The sequence below is a fragment of the Pagrus pagrus genome (assembly GCF_965226575.1).
Source record: "Pagrus pagrus genome assembly, chromosome: 18".
Lineage (NCBI taxonomy): Eukaryota > Metazoa > Chordata > Actinopteri > Spariformes > Sparidae > Pagrus > Pagrus pagrus.
In genome coordinates, this window is record NC_140202.1 from 27,229,795 (window position 1) to 27,247,198 (window position 17,404).

General features: G+C 41.2%; 1 protein-coding gene across 1 annotated transcript; it reads right to left on the bottom strand.

Moving 5' to 3' along the window:
* Positions 1-420: 420 nt before the first annotated feature.
* On the bottom strand, positions 421-2,903 carry LOC311274094 (uncharacterized protein; the record flags this gene model as incomplete). The annotated part of the gene is made up of 3 exons (XM_084381510.1): positions 421-529; positions 1,669-1,858; positions 2,732-2,903. The coding sequence occupies 3 exons, from the start codon at positions 2,901-2,903 to the stop codon at positions 421-423; spliced, it is 471 nt and encodes a 156-aa protein (XP_084237636.1).
* Positions 2,904-17,404: the final 14,501 nt, after the last annotated feature.

The following is a 17,404-nucleotide window of genomic DNA, read 5'->3' on the forward strand; positions in this document are numbered from 1 at the left end:
GCTTAATTCCAAAAAGAAATGTGCCACTCTTTTCTAAACTGCTACTTTAAACTAACAGCTTACTTTTTGGTTACTTACATGGAAGCTACTGGAAAAACTACAAGTATTTCACATATAAATGTTTGGAGAAAAGAGTGACACGAGGAGCGATAATAAGTGGGACACATGACACCGATTAACTCGACTTTTTAATCATTATTTTCACAAATATGGGCAAATCAGCATGAAGATATTGACACAAACATATTGTGACATCGTCTCAAAGGGAAATTGTACACATTCAGCTTTCAACTCATCATTTCTCCTGTGTATATTGAGCCTCTGAGGATTTTTCAACTATTCATGAAACACTAGAACTGAATCACCTGCGCGAGGCTAACCATGTACCCACCCATGCCAACATTGGTCAAGACAACCTCCTCACTGGGCATACGGTTTGAAGTCCCTTTGCAGCTGGTATCCTGGACTTCCCCTGCACATCTCATCTACAGCGCTGCCACTTCGCGGCCTTGAACGCTCCTCCACTGTGCTGCAGCCGTGAGACGTTTTTTTAACTCTCAGTCTCCTCCTTGATGTGTTCCCCTGCCCTACTGACTGCATTTCTTTTAAAGATAATAATAAAAGTGTGGTATATATTTAGTTACATGATTTCACTCTTACATTTGTGGTTATATTTCACTCCAAGTTAACACAATTCAGTAGTTTAATCATCAATTCGATCAATGGTTGCATGTTCAATCAACTAGTGCAGAGAAATACATGTTTTAACCATTCATTTATGATTCATTTACATTTTGATTAGATTCTTTAACATCTCAGTACTTGTTACCAGTTGTCATTAACCACTAACTACTTACTTATGGTTATATGGTTATATTACACTACACTTCGCCACATGATATGCAAGTATATGGCTTCGCACCAGTGTGAGTTCTCCTTTGACATGTTATGGCACTGCTGTCCTTGAAAGTCTTCCCACATGTTTTGCAAGAATATGGTGTCTCACCTGTGTGGGTTCTCATGTGAACTGTTAAGTGAGCACGAACCCCGAAATCCATCCCACAAATTTCACAGGTAAAAGGCTTCTCACCTGTGTGGGTTCTCATGTGGACTGTTAAGTTTGCACTTTGGCTGAAAGCTTTTCCACATGTTTCGCAAGTATACGGCTTCTCACCAGTGTGGCTTCTAATGTGTACTGTTAAGGCTGAATTTAGTCTGAAAGCTTTTCCACATGTTTCGCAAGTATACGGTCTCTCACCTGTGTGGGTTCTCATGTGGACTCTTAAGTGAGTACTTCGGCTGAAAGCTTTTCCACATACTTGGCAAGAATGAGGCTTCTCACCTGTGTGGGTTTTTAGGTGTGCATTCAATAGGGGCTTAATCTTAAAAGCCTTTCCACATGTGTCACATATGAAAGACTTTTTACCTGGGTGAGTGTGATGGTGAATGTCTGATGAGGTAGAGTTTTTTGCATTATCACTGTGACTTTTGCTTCCGTGATGTCTTTTCTTTTGTTTTGGCTCTCCATCTCCAGCTGATCCTGAATCTCCATGTTTTCCTCCTTTCTGATCTTGGCTCTCAGCTACATGAGAGTTGTTAGAGAGGAGCTGGTGGTCACTTTTTGGTTCTGCTTCACTGTGGTCACTTTCCTCATGAGTTGGAGTCAACATGACGGTATCCGTCTCAACCTTCAGTACAAGCTGCTCTCCCTCCCGACTGGTGCAGAGTTCCTCCTGTTCCTCTTTAATCTCTGGAGGCTCTGGGTCCTCTTGGTCCAGACTGGAGTTCCTCTCCTGGTTACAGACCTGCTGGTCAGCGAGAACCTCCTCCTCCTTACAGACATGTTGCTGTGGGAGCTCTGGAGGGACAGAGAACAAAAGGCAGAGATTATTTAATCAACCAATCAACCTTTATTTGTAGTAACTTGTATTATGTAAACCTGAGCACATTTCAATTCATCCTCAAATATGCATGTTCTTCAGGAACAGCAACTGAACAGCATGCTCAGAGGTGAGTGCACTTCTCTGAGTGGTGATTAGCACCGGGATGAGTCTCCTGCATCCCTCTTGTTTGTCTTATGTAGGAGTGTGTTTCCCACTCGTTATCAATAAAATGTACAGTCCTTGCTTCACGTAGGACTCTGTGGCCCGTGAAGTCCATCCATCACAGGTGAGCACAATTCTCTCTGCAGACTGGAGCGATCCTCCACCTTTCCTCTTGTCTATTCATAAAGAGCTGGAATAGCTTCTTCTGTGAAATATATTCTGCTCTGTATTTTATACCTTGGTTCCAGTGTTTGTAGCATTTGGCAAAAAAACATCATTTTCCTTGTTATTAATATTTTGAATGTAAAATCTAAATTTCTCCGAATAGTTTCCAGCTCATCTGACCCACTGACTCAAAATCAATGCCGACATGTCTTCATAATAGGTTTAATGAGACACACCTCTTTCTGTTGAGTTTAAGTGCTCCTCGTAGTTTTCTGAACATTTTGTGTGTAAAATCAGCATTTTTTGAGTGGAGTTTCGCTGCGGTCTTCTATAGAACGGAGCCCAGCCGTGCAGCGGGCACTCAGAACCTCCGGAGTCCCGGAGTGGAATGAACCAAACGAGGGAAACACTCGTATGTTCGCTCCATGTGGTGAAACGTGGCTGCGATGCATATCTCCCCCTCTATGGCCACTCCAGGGCTCTGAACATTAGCGTTATTAAAATAAGAAACTTCTCCTCACCTATCCTGTGTAACTTTACTTGGGGTTTCCAGCAGATATCCAGCATGACGCGCTGCCGGTCGATCTCTTCCTCGTACTGGACGATAGTTGTTTTAAAAACTCGGAATATTTCTTCAGCAGCAGCAGTTAGTCGCTCGTTGACAAACTCTCTCAAAGTCTCAACTGAACTCATTGTTCTTTAATTACTAATTCAATAACGAGCTGCGCTGTGACTCAGTACCGTCTTCCACTTCGTTCATCACACACAGGCAGCTAATGCTACTAGCTGCTGCTGTTTACTTCTGCTGGGTGTCACGCTGTTAAGCTCCGACAGGGGAAGTGCGGAGGCTTTTAGTTCCGCTTCAGACTCAACACGTTTTATTCAGAACTTGTTTAAAACATATCTGACTACACTTTTAAACGTCAATAAGTAATTTAAAGGTTTTGCAAGTATACGGCTTTTCACCTGTGTGGGTTCTTAGGTGTATATTCAATTAGGACTTAAACTTAAAAGCCTTTCCACATGTGTCACATTTGAAAGACTGTTTACCTGGGTGAGTGTTATGGTGAATGTCTGATGAGGTAGAGTTTTTTGCATTATCACTGTGACTTTTGCTTCCGTGATGTCTTTTCTGTTGTTTTGGCTCTCCATCTCCAGCTGATCCTGAATCCCCATGTTTTCCTCCTTTCTGATCTTGGCTCTCAGCTACATGAGAGTTGTTAGAGAGGAGCTGGTGGTCACTTTTTGGTTCTGCTTCACTGTGGTCACTTTCCTCATGAGTTGGAGTCAACATGACGGTATCTGTCTCAACCTTCAGTACAAGCAGCTCTCCCTCCCGACTGGTGCAGAGTTCCTCCTGTTCCTCTTTAATCTCTGGAGGCTCTGGGTCCTCTTGGTCCAGACTGGAGTTCCTCTCCTGGTTACAGACCTGCTGGTCAGCGAGAACCTCCTCCTCCTTACTGACATGTTGCTGTGGGAGATCTGGAGGGACAGAGAACAAAAGGCAGAGATTATTTAATCAACCAATCAACCTTTATTTGTAGTAATTTGTATTATGTAAACCTGAGTACATTTCAATTCATCCTCAAATATGCATGTTCTTCTTCAGGAACAGCAACTGAACAGCATGCTCAGAGGTGAGTGCACTTCTCTGAGTGGTGATTAGCACCGGTATGAGTCTCCTGCATCCCTCTTGTTTGTAGCATGTAGGAGTGTGTTTTTCGCTGGTTATCAATAAAATGTACAGTCCTTGCTTCACGTAGGACTCTGTGGCCGTGAAGTCCATCCATCGCAGGTGAGCACAATTCTCTCTGCAGACTGGAGCGATCCTCCACCTTTCCTCTTGTCTCATCATAAAGAGCTGGAATATCTTCTTCTGTGAAATATATTCTGCTCTGTATTTTATGACTTGGTTCCAGTGTTTGTAGCATTTGGCAAAAAACATCATTTTCCTTGTTATTAATATTTTGAATGTAAAATCTATATTTTTCCCAATAGTTTCAACTGACCAACTGACTCAAAATCAATGCCGACATGTCTTCATAATAGGTTCAATGAGACACACCTCTTTCTGTTGAGTTTTAGTGCTCCTCGTAGTTTTCTGAACATTTTGTGTGTAAAATCAGCATTTTTTGAGTGGAGTTTCGCTGCGGTCTCCTATAGAACGGAGCCCAGCCGTGCAGCGGGCACTCAGAACCTCCGGAGTCCCGGAGTGGAATGAACCAAACGAGGGAAACACTCGTATGTTCGCTCCATGTAGTGAAACGTGGCTGCGATGCATATCTCCCCTCTATGGCCACTCCAGGGCTCTGAACATTAGTGTTATTAAAATAAGAAACTTCTCCTCACCTATCCTGTGTAACTTTACTTGGGGTTTCCAGCAGATATCCAGCATGACGCGCTGCCGGTCGATCTCTTCCTCGTACTGGACGATAGTTGTTTTAAAAACTCGGAATATTTCTTCAGCAGCAGCAGTTAGTCGCTCGTTGACAAACTCTCTCAAAGTCTCAACTGAACTCATTGTTCTTTAATTACTAATTCAATAACGAGCTGCGCTGTGACTCAGTACCGTCTTCCACTTCGTTCATCACACACAGGCAGCTAATGCTACTAGCTGCTGCTGTTTACTTCTGCTGGGTGTCACGCTGTTAAGCTCCGACAGGGGAAGTGCGGAGGCTTTTAGTTCCGCTTCAGACTCAACACATTTTCATTCAGAACCTGTTTAAAACATATCTGACTACACTTTTAAACCTGAATAAATAATTTGGACAAAATACTTTCATAACTTTATTTATATTAATTTAATTCACTTTATTTAACATAACTTTTATACTGTTATTACACAGTGTGTTTACACTATGTTTCAGAGGTGGGAATTGTGGAGTCGTCGAGTCATCTCCATGCCATGTATTTGGTCTGTTCATGCACTAAACCAGCTGAGTCCAATCAGCACAGCTCTTCAGCCAGGAAGGTGAGCTAATTAGTGAATGCACCTGGTTCAGTGACTGAGCAGAACAAATACATGGCATGGAGATGACTTGATGACTCCACAATCCCCACCTCTGCTATGTTTGTTGTACTCCTTGTATTAAGGTGTAGATCTACTCTGCTTAATTCCACAAAGAAACGTGCCACTCTTTTCTAAACTGCTACTTTGAACTAACAGCTTACTTTTTGGTTACTTGCATGGAAGCTACTGGGTACGGAAGCGTATTTACGGAAGCGTATTGCATTCACTTGAGTAATTTTTTTTTTTGGTTTGTTTTTCGGGGTAATTATTTCTGTTTTTCGGAGTAATTTTTTTTTGGTCTGTTTTTCGGAGTAATTTTTTTTTTGGTCTGTTTTTCGGGGTAATTTTTTTTTGGTCTGTTTTTCGGAGTAATTTTTTTTTCTGTTTTTCAGAGTAATTTTTTTCTGAGTTTAGAGAGCATTTGAAACAATAGACGCATTCATTCCTTTATTGAAAGCTCGATAATGGAGACAAACATGACCGACTTGTTTAATTGAATCAAGTTTTACTTTGATCTGGGTTTAAGACACTGGGCGATAGTCCTGTCTTTAAGTCATATAGATGGTATTACCATTAGTTTGTCAACTTTACGCAGGCACCTGAGGACGGCGACAGGTCGCCACTCCGAAGGTTCACTTTCATGTTTCGGAATGCCGGCCCTTTTTTGAAAAAAGATCGCCACTCCGAACCTGAAACCCTAACCTTAACCGTAACCCGGTCGGAATGGGGCTTTGCGGTTGTTCAGAAGGAAAGCCCATTCAGATCTGCAGTAATGTGTCTCCAGAATCAGTTGGACAGATATGGCAGTTTGGAGGTTCTCGCGGGAGTTCGAAGTATCGCGATAATTCAGAAAAAAAATTACTCCGAAAAACAGAAAAAAATTACCACGAAAAACAGAAAATAAATTACTCTGAAAAACAGGAAAAATAATTAGTCAGAAAAACAGAAAAAAGAAACAAACCAAAAAAAAATTACTCAGAAAAACAGACCAAAAAAAAATTACTCAGAAAAACAGACCAAAAAAAAAAAAATTACTCAGAAAAACAGACCAAAAAATAAACTACTCAAGTGAATGCAATACGCTTCCGTACGTATTGCATTCACTTGAGTAATTTATTTTTTGGTCTGTTTTTCTGAGTAATTTTTTTTTGGTCTGTTTTTCTGAGTAATTTTTTTTTGGTTTGTTTCTTTTTTCTGTTTTTCTGACTAATTATTTTTCCTGTTTTTCAGAGTAATTTATTTTCTGTTTTGCGTGGTAATTTTTTTCTGTTTTGCGTGGTAATTTTTTTCTGTTTTTCGTGGTAATTTTTTTCTGTTTTTCGTGGTAATTTTTTCCCCTGAATTATCGCGATACTTCGAACTCCCGCGAGAACCTCCAAACTGCCATATCTGTCCAACTGATCTGGAGTAATGTACTATGTACATTACTATGTACTATGTATATGTCTATACATTTCTAGCAGATCTGAATGGGTTTTCCTTCTGAACAACCGCAAAAGTCCTCATTCAGGGGGGGCGACCCCAATTCCGACGGACCGCCATTCCGACCAGGTTATGGTTAAGGTTAGGGTTTCAGGTTCGGAATGGCGATCTTTTTTCAAAAAAGGGCCGGCATTCCGAAACATGAAAGTGAACGTTCGGAATGGCGACTTGTCACCATCCTCAGGTGCCTGCATAAAGTTGACAAACTAATGGTAATACCATCTATATGATTTAAAGACAGGACAATCTCCCAGTGTCTAAAACCCAGACCAAAGTAAAACTTGATTCAATTAAACAAGTCGGTCATGTTTGTCTCCATTATCGAGCTTTCAATAAAGGAATGAATGCGTCTATTGCTTCAAATGCTCTCTAAACTCAGAAAAAAATTACTCTGAAAAACAGAAAAAAAATTACTCCGAAAAACAGACCAAAAAAAAAATTACTCTGAAAAACAGACCAAAAAAAAAATTACTCTGAAAAACAGACCAAAAAAAAATTACTCAAGTGAATGCAATACGCTTCCGTAACTGGGAAAACTACAAGTATTTAACATATAAATGTTTGTAGAAAAGCATGACACGAGGAGCGATAATAGGTGGGACACATGAGACAGATTAGCTTGACTTTTTAATCATCATTTTCACAAATATGGGAAAGTCAGCATAAAGATATTGACACATATATTGTGACATCTTCTCAAGTGGAAATTGTACACATTCAGCTTTCAGCTCATCATTTCTCTTGTGTATACTGAACCTCTGAGGATTTTTCAGGTATATAATTTCAAATTACAGTTCTGCAATTATGCATGAAACACTAGAACTGAATCACCTCCAACATATTTCGCAAATACAAAGCTACTCGCCTGTACGTGTCCTCAAATGTCTCTTCAAAGCAGACTGATCAGAGAAACTTTTCCCCCAGGTCTTGCAAAATGATGGCTTCTCACCTGTGTGGATTCTCATGTGACATTTTAAGTTACTGTTTTGCCTGAAAGTCTTCCCACATGTTTGGCAAGTATACGGCATCTCACCGTTGTGGGTTCTCATGTGGACTTTTAAGTGAGCACATTGGCTGAAAGCTTCCCCACATGTTTTGCAAGTATACGGCTTCTCACCAGTGTGAGTTCTCATGTGACGGGTTAAGTGAGCACGAAGCCCAAAAGCCTTCCCACAAATTTCACAGGTAAAAGGCTTCTCACCTGTGTGGATTCTCATGTGGACTGTTAAGTGAAAACTTCGCTTGAAAGCGTTCCCACAAGTTTTGCAAGTATACGGCGTCTCACCAGTGTGGTTTGTCATGTGCTGTCTCAATTCACCATGACTCTTGAAAGTCTTCCCACATGTTTTGCAAGAATACGGTTTCTCACCTGTGTGGATTCGCATGTGGACTGTTAAGTGAGAACTTCGGTTGAAAGCTTTCCCACATGTTTTGCAAGAATGAGGCTTCTCACCTGTGTGGGTTCTCATGTGGACTGTTAAGTCAGCATTTTGAGTGAAAGCTTTCCCACATGTTTTGCAAGAATGAGGATTCTCACCTGTGTGGGTTCTCATGTGGACTGTTAAGTCAGCATTTTGAGTGAAAGCTTTCCCACATGTTTTGCAAGAATAAGGCTTCTCACCTGTGTGGGTTCTTAGGTGTGCATTCAATAGGGACTTGAACTTAAAAGCCTTTTCACATGTGTCACATTTTAAAGACTGTTTACCTGGGTGAGTGTGATGGTGAATGTCTGATGAGGTAGAGTTTTTTGCATTATCACTGTGACTTTTGCTTCTGTGATGTCTTTTCTGTTGTTTTGGCTCTCCATCTCCAGCTGATCCTGAATCTCCATGTTTTCCTCCTTTCTGATCTTGGCTCTCAGCTACATGAGAGTTGTTAGAGAGGAGCTGGTGGTCACTTTTTGGTTCTGCTTCACTGTGGTCAATTTCCTCATATGTTGGAGTCAACATGACGGTATCCGTCTCAACCTTCAGTACAAGCTGCTCTCCCTCCCGACTGGTGCAGAGTTCCTCCTGTTCCTCTTTAATCTCTGGAGGCTCTGGGTCCTCTTGGTCCAGACTGGAGTTCCTCTTCTGGTTACAGACCTGCTGGTCAGCGAGAACCTCCTCCCCCTTACAGACATGTTGCTGTGGGAGCTCTGGAGGGACAGAGAACAAAAGGCAGAGATCATTTAATCAACCAATCAAACTTTATTTGTAGTAACTTGTATTATGTAAACCTGAGCACGTTTCAATTCATAATGAAATATGCACGTTCTTCTTCAGGAACAGCAACTGAACAGCATGCTCAGAGGTGAGTGCACTTCTCTGAGTGGTGATTAGCACCGGTATGAGTCTCCTGCATCCCTCTTGTTTGTAGCATGTAGGAGTGTGTTTCCCACTCGTTATCAATAAAATGTACAGTCCTTGCTTCACGTAGGACTCTGTGGCCCGTGAAGTCCATCCATCGCAGGTGAGCACAATTCTCTCTGCAGACTGGAGCGATCCTCCACCTTTCCTCTCGTCTCATCATAAAGAGCTGGAATAGCTTTTTCTGTGAAATATTTTCTGCTCTGTATTTCATACCTTGGTTCCAGTGTATATACTAATTGACAAAAAACATAATTTTCCTCAATATGAATGTTTTGAATATAAAATCTACATTTTCCCAATAGTTTCCAGCTCATCTGACCCACTGACGCAATATCAATGCCGACATGTCTTCATAATAGGTTCAATGAGACACACCTCTTTCTGTTGAGTTTAAGTGCTCCTCGTAGTTTTCTGAACATTTTGTGTGTAAAATCAGCATTTTTTGAGTGGAGTTTCGCTGCGGTCTCCTATAGAACGGAGCCCAGCCGTGCAGCGGGCACTCAGAACCTCCGGAGTCCCGGAGTGGAATCAACCAAACGAGGGAAACACTCGTATGTTCGCTCCATGTAGTGAAACGTGGCTGCGATGCATATCTCCCCTCTATGGCCACTCCAGGGCTCTGAACATTAGCGTTATTAAAATAAGAAACTTCTCCTCACCTATCCTGTGTAACTTTACTTGGGGTTTCCAGCAGATATCCAGCATGACGCGCTGCCGGTCGATCTCTTCCTCGTACTGGACGATAGTTGTTTTAAAAACTCGGAATATTTCTTCAGCAGCAGCAGTTAGTCGCTCGTTGACAAACTCTCTCAAAGTCTCAACTGAACTCATTGTTCTTTAATTACTAATTCAATAACGAGCTGCGCTGTGACTCAGTACCGTCTTCCACCTCGTTCATCACACACAGGCAGCTAATGCTACTAGCTGCTGCTGTTTACTTCTGCTGGGTGTCACGCTGTTAAGCTCCGACAGGGGAAGTGCGGAGGCTTTTAGTTCCGCTTCAGACTCAACACGTTTTATTCAGAACTTGTTTAAAACATATCTGACTACACTTTTAAACGTCAATAAGTAATTGGGACAAAAAATGTCGTACAGTTGTGAAGCAAACTCCTTTCATTTTCCATTTCTTACATTTATTTGTATTAATTTAATTAACTATATTTTACACCACTTTTATACTGTTTTTACACACTGTGTTTACACTATGTTTGTTGTACTCCTTGTATTAAGGTTTAGATCTACTCTGCTTAATTCCACAAAGAAATGTGCCACTCTTTTCTAAACTGCTACTTTCAACTAACAGCTTACTTTTTGGTTACTTGCATGGAAGCTACTGGAAAAACTACAAGTATTTAACATATAAATGTTTGGAGAAAAGAGTCACACGAGGAGCGATAATAAGTGGGACACATGAGACCAGTTAATTCGACTTTTTAATCATCATTTTCACAAATATGGGCAAATCAGCATGAAGATATTGACACATAAACATATTGTGACATCGTCTCAAAGGGAAATTGTACACATTCAGCTTTCAGCTCATCATTTCTCCTGTGTATATTGAGCCTCTGAGGATTTTTCAACTATGCATGAAACACTAGAACTGAATCACCTCCAACATATTTTGCAAATACAAAGCTACTCGCCTGTACATGTCCTCAAATGTCTCTTCAAAGCAGACTGATCAGAGAAACTTTTCCTCCAGGTCTCGCAAAATGATGGCTTCTCACCTGTGTGAGTTCTCATGTGGACTAAGTTTGCACTTCAGTTGAAAGCCTCAGTTGTGTCTCAATTTCTGATTTTTTGATTGTTAAAAAAGTTTTTTCATAATTTCAAAAAGTCCCCAATAAAAAGGAAATAATCTCCAGGAGTCCTCCAAAGCTGAGTGCAGGAATGTTCAATTGTCGACAATCAAAACATGAGATCTCACAGACAAAAGCTCATCAAAAAAGACCCAAATTCTCAACACAAAATACATTCCTTATACTCACTCAGATGGGGGTTGGACACCACAGTTTATCCAATCCTTACTCTATCCTCTATGTATCAAATTTAGCTGACTCTGGTATTTCCCTGCGCGAGGCTAAGCATGTACCCACACATGCCAACATCGGTCAAGACAACCTCCTCACTGGGCATACGCTTTGAAGTCCCTTTGCAGCTGGTATCCTGGACTTCCCCTGCACATCACTTCTACAGCGCTGCCACTTCGCGGCCTTGAACGCTCCTCCACTGTGCTGCAGCCGTGAGACGTTTTTTTAACTCTGTCTCCTCCTTGATGTGTTCCCCTGCCCTACTGACTGCATTTCTTTCAAAGATAATAATAAAAGTGTGGTGTAGGAGATACACTGTATTAAAGGCAATGTATTAATCACTGAAGATTAATAAAACACTCGTTAATGGGGCACCACCTCCGATGTTTTGTCTATTTGAATAATCCGGAGGTAATTAATCAAATCCGACCAAACAAGGTTAACTTGTATCAATTTAAATCAATTTAGTTAGTCTCATAGCTGAATTAGTGACTTCTTTATACAGTTTCCTCGATTCTCCACATCAAAGCAAGTAAGCACAGACAACGACGTACGGTTAAATATGTTTATTTACTAAATAAATCAAGGTGGATAAATGAAATGATGATTCAGACAACAATAAAACAAACAGAAATGTGAAGACTATATGGTTAAAGTGACAGGATTATTTAAGGTGGATGAGCGATGGTAAAGTCGTGAGTCTGGGCAGCATTCAAATGTTACGAGAGTAATTTTGATACTAACGAGACCCTAACCGGACTTGTCTTGTGAAAAGATTATTATGAATTAGGAATTAAAAGAACACCAACTCATGAACGTTTAGTGAAACGTGTGCAAGATGCTTAGCCTACTTTGTCTGAAGAGTGGAGAAGCCTTTCGCTTCGATCTTTCTGCCGGATTTCGTCTGAGGGATTGCTGGCTCGCGGTAGCTGCGGGTCCCGACGAAGGAGGGAAGATGCGGTCGATCCGACTTCACAGCAGGCGGCTCTCTCTCGTCCAGGTGTCGGAGAGAGATCAGCTGGTCCAGCGCTCAGCAGAGGATGGTCCGGTTCGCTGCCCAGCGGGATGGTACCGCTCGTGAGCGTAGAGGGCAGCGTAACTTCAGCTTGGCACAAAGTCGTTGCAAACCGTGGTCCTAGGTTTGTGGAAACAGGCAGTGACACTGCACGTTTTGCTTGGCGTTTTAGTCTTAAAAAAGACTGTTGTTTATCTTCACACTCTGAGTGGCGACTTTTAACTCTAATTCAACTGATATTTAACTTTCCTGACGAGGATAACGAAAGGATAACGCTGGCCTGGCGCTTCCTCAGTTATTTCTCAATACAAGAATAATTAAACTGAATTCTGTTCCACTGAATAAAATAGTGATACTTAACAAAAATAATAAGGACGGAACTTACTTCTATTAACGTCTAACAAAATAAAAGCTCTTAAAGATTATCGCACGTGGTCGATTGTACGGAGATTTTTATACCTAGGAGCTTGTTACAAAAAGAAGCAAAGTAAAGTGTTGAAAAATTTAGCAAAGAAGAGAAAAGAGGAGAGGAGAGGAGAGAGCGAGGGAGTTCTGTCCCTTGGCTTTAGTAGTCCCGGCTTGCAGGCGGACCAAAAGGGGCGTACTAACCACACTCCTAGTGTGGTTGTTTTAATTCCACACCTTTAAACTTGATTAATTCCAACTATCAAGTTAACGCTTCGAAATCGCGCTTAGCCTTTCTCAGAACTTTACCATGGCAAAAGTAGATGGACTTTTGTGAAACAATAAGACAATATGATCTGATTAAAATCATTGAACACTTAAATGAAATCAACACTGGATCAGAACATAAGAATACACTTGAAAACAACGTAGGACTGATGAAACTGGTCGCTTATACATGTTCCTTCTAGTGTTAGCTTAAGGCTTGTGAAGAAAAACATTTTACAGACTTTTAAATTGTAGTTTATAAACACGCTAGAAAACTAAAAAGATCTCCGACAGTCTAATCCAGTTAACCATAACTTACCACTAGATGGCACTGTGACTCCACCAAACACCAGACACCAGTGAGCATTAAGCAGGATCTCAGTCCATGTTCATCACAGAAACTTAGGAATTGGTTCAGTTTGATGAGCTTATTTTACTGGATTTCAAATTGTAAGAATTAAACAGGTGAGACTCTGATTTAATGGTTAATTAGAAATGCTTCTGAAGTCTAGAGGAAACTCTGACCATTTGTTTGGAATGTACCAAAGATAAGACTGAGCCAGATGTGTCGTTAATCTCTTCAAAGAGAGGAGGTAGAGAAAGGGGGTTTTCCACCGTCCTTTTCTCTAGTGTGTGTATTGGAAAGTAGGGAGAAGAAGAACACGTTTGAGGGACAGATAGCACGATCGGTCCATCAGACGTGTTACCTAATTACAATTAGAAAGACATTATATCACAAACAATTTTATCACAAACAATCCCGGTTCCTTTGGTTGAGGTTTTAAAGGAGAAGTAGCTTCATATGTTTCCTTCGTTTGACCTGTGTGAAAGGAATGTCCCTGTTTGTTAGGTCAAAAAGAGTTCGTACAGGGGGTTACCATCGTAAATTAATTCAAACTGATTCCCTCTGGTGGTTTTATGAGAGAGAGTGTTGTTCTCCCTCCTAAGAGATGACACGGGGAGACATCCCGGCGTCTCCATCCTGATAACGTCCTCATACAGATGGAAAGTGTTAATAATGAAAAAACAACAGGGCCTCAGCAGGTCAAAGGTCCACATGAGAGCATTAGGCATGTTTCCCTACAGTGGTATATATTTAGTTACATGATTTCACTCTTACATTTGTGGTTATATTTCACTCCAAGTTAACACAATTCAGTAGTTTAATCATCAATTCGATCAATGGTTGCATGTTCAATCAACTAGTGCAGAGCAATACATGTTTTAACCATTCATTTATGATTCATTCACATTTTGATTAGATTCTTTAACATCTCAGTACTTGTTACCAGTTGTCATTAACCACTAACTACTTGCTTATGGTTATATGGTTATATTACACTACACTTCGCCACATGATATGCAAGTATATGGCTTCGCACCAGTGTGAGTTCTTCTTTGACATGTTATGTCACTGCTGTCCTTGAAAGTCTTCCCACGTTTTGCAATAATATGGTGTCTCACCTGTGTGCGTTCTCATGTGAACTGTTAAGTTTGTACTTTGGCTGAAAGCTTTTCCACATGTTTTGCAAGAATAAGGCTTCTCACCTGTGTGGGTTCTCATGTGGACTGTTAAGTGAAAACTTCGCTTGAAAGCGTTCCCACATGTTTTGCAAGAATACGGTTTCTCACCTGTGTGGGTTCTCATGTGCCGATTCAATTCAACACAAGTCATGAAAGCTTTCCCACATGTTTTGCAAGTATACGGCTTCTCACCAGTGTGGATTCTCATGTGAACTGTTAAATGAGCACGAACCCCGAAAGCCATCCCGCAAATTTTACAGGTAAAAGGCCTCTCACCTGTGTGGGTTCTCATGTGAAATGTTAAATGAGCACGAACCCCGAAAGCCATCCCACAAATTTTACAGGGAAAAGGCTTCTCACCTGTGTGTGTTCTCACGTGATTTTTCATGACACGGTTGTCCTTGAAAGTTTTTCCACATATTTTGCAAGAATACGGTTTCTCACCTGTGTGGGTTCTCATGTGGACTGTTAAGGATGAATTTAGGCTGAAAGTCTTCCCACATGTTGTGCAAGAATATGGCTTCTCACCTGTGTGGGTTCTCATGTGGACTTTTAAGTTTGCACTTTGACTGAAAGCTTTTCCACATGTTTTGCAAGTATACGGCTTCTCACCAGTGTGGATTCTCATGTGCCGATTCAATGGAAGACAAGTCTTGAAAGCTTTTCCACATGTTTTGCAAGTATACGGCTTCTCACCAGTGTGGATTCTCATGTGATTTTTTATGGCAGTTCTGTCTCTGAAAGTCTTCCCACATGTTTTGCAAGAATACGGTTTCTCACCTGTGTGGGTTCTCATGTGGACTGTTAAGTCAGCACTTCGAGTGAAAACTTTCCCACATGTTGTGCAAGAATACGGTTTCTCACCTGTGTGGGTTCTCATGTGGACTTTTAAGTGAGTACTTGTACTGAAAGCTTTTCCACATGTTTTGCAAGAATAAGGCTTCTCACCTGTGTGGGTTCTTAGGTGTACATTCAATAGGGACTCAAACTTAAAAGCCTTTCCACATGTGTCACATTTTAAAGACTTTTTACCTGGTTGAGTGTGATGGTGAATGTCTGATGAGGTAGAGTTTTTTGCATTATCACTGTGTCTTTTGCTCCTGTGTTGTCTTTTCTTTTGTTTTGGCTCTCCAACTCCAGCTGATCCTGAATCTCCATGTTTTCCTCCTTTCTGATCTTGGCTCTCAGCTACATGAGAGTTGTTAGAGAGGAGCTGGTGGTCATTTTTTGGTTCTGCTTCACTGTGGTCACTTTCCTCATGAGTTGGAGTCAACATGACGGTATCTGTCTCAACCTTCAGTACAAGCTGCTCTCCTTCTCGACTGGTGCAGAGTTCCTCCTGTTCCTCTTTAATCTCTGGAGGCTCTGGGTCCTCTTGGTCCAGACTGGAGTTCCTCTCCTGGTTACAGACCTGCTGGTCAGCGAGAACCTCCTCCTCCTTACAGACATGTTGCTGTGGGAGATCTGGAGGGACAGAGAACAAAAGGCAGAGATCATTTAATCAACCAATCAACCTTTATTTGTAGTAACTTGTATTATGTAAACCTGAGCACATTTCAATTCATCCTCAAATATGCATGTTCTTCTTCAGGAACAGCAACTGAACAGCATGCTCAGAGGTGAGTGCACTTCTCTGAGTGGTGATTAGCACCGGTATGAGTCTCCTGCATCCCTCTTGTTTGTAGCATGTAGGAGTGTGTTTCCCACTAGTTATCAATAAAATGGGCAGTCCTTGCTTCACGTAGGACTCTGTGGCCATGAAGGGTTAGGGTCTTTTCAATCGTCTCATCGTAAAGAGCTGGAACATTTACATTGGGGGCATTTAGCAGACACTTTTGTCCAAAGCGACTTACAATGAGTACATTTGTCACAAGAAAGAAACCACAACATATCACCGTTGATAAAGTAAAAAAAAAAAACAGAAACAATATTCATGCCCTCATCTGAGCAAAGTAGCTGGGGTTAGGGTTAATTCTTCTGGGAAATGTTTTCGGCTCTGTATTTCATACCTTGGTCGGCAAAAAACATCATTTTCCTTGTTAGTAATGTTTTGAATGTCAAATCTACATTTTTCCCAATAGTTTCCAGCTCATCTGACCCACTGACACAAAATCAATGCCGACTTGTCTTCATAATAGGTTCAATGAGACACACCTCTTTCTGTTGAGTTTAAGTGCTCCTCGTAGTTTTCTGAACGTTTTGTGTGTAAAATCAGCATTTTTTGAGTGGAGTTTCGCTGCGGTCTCCTATAGAACGGAGCCCAGCCGTGCAGCGGGCACTCAGAACCTCCGGAGTCCCGGAGTGGAATGAACCAAACGAGGGAAACACTCGTATGTTCGCTCCATGTAGTAAAACGTGGCTGCGATGCATATCTCCCCCTCTATGGCCACTCCAGGGCTCTGAACATTAGTGTTATTAAAATAAGAAACTTCTCCTCACCTATCCTGTGTAACTTTACTTGGGGTTTCCAGCAGATATCCAGCATGACGCGCTGCCGGTCGATCTCTTCCTCGTACTGGACGATAGTTGTTTTAAAAACTCGGAATATTTCTTCAGCAGCAGCAGTTAGTCGCTCGTTGACAAACTCTCTCAAAGTCTCAACTGAACTCATTGTTCTTTAATTACTAATTCAATAACGAGCTGCGCTGTGACTCAGTACCGTCTTCCACCTCGTTCATTAAACACAGGCAGCTAATGCTACTAGCTGCTGCTGTTTACTTCTGCTGGGTGTCACGCTGTTAAGCTCCGACAGGGGAAGTGCGGAGGCTTTTAGTTCCGCTTCAGACTCGACACATTTTCATTCAGAACCTGTTTAAAACATATCTGACTACACTTTTAAACCTGAATAAATAATTTGGACAAAATACTTTCATAACTTTATTTATATTAATTTAATTAACTTTATTTAACACCACTTTTATACTGTTATTACACAGTGTTTACACTATGTTTGTTGTACTCCTTATATTAAGGTTTAGATCTACTCTGCTTAATTTCACAAAGAAATGTGCCACTCTTTTCTAAACTGCTGCTTTGAACTAACAGCTTACTTTTTGGTTACTTACATGGAAGCTACTGGAAAAACTACAAGTATTTAACATATAAAT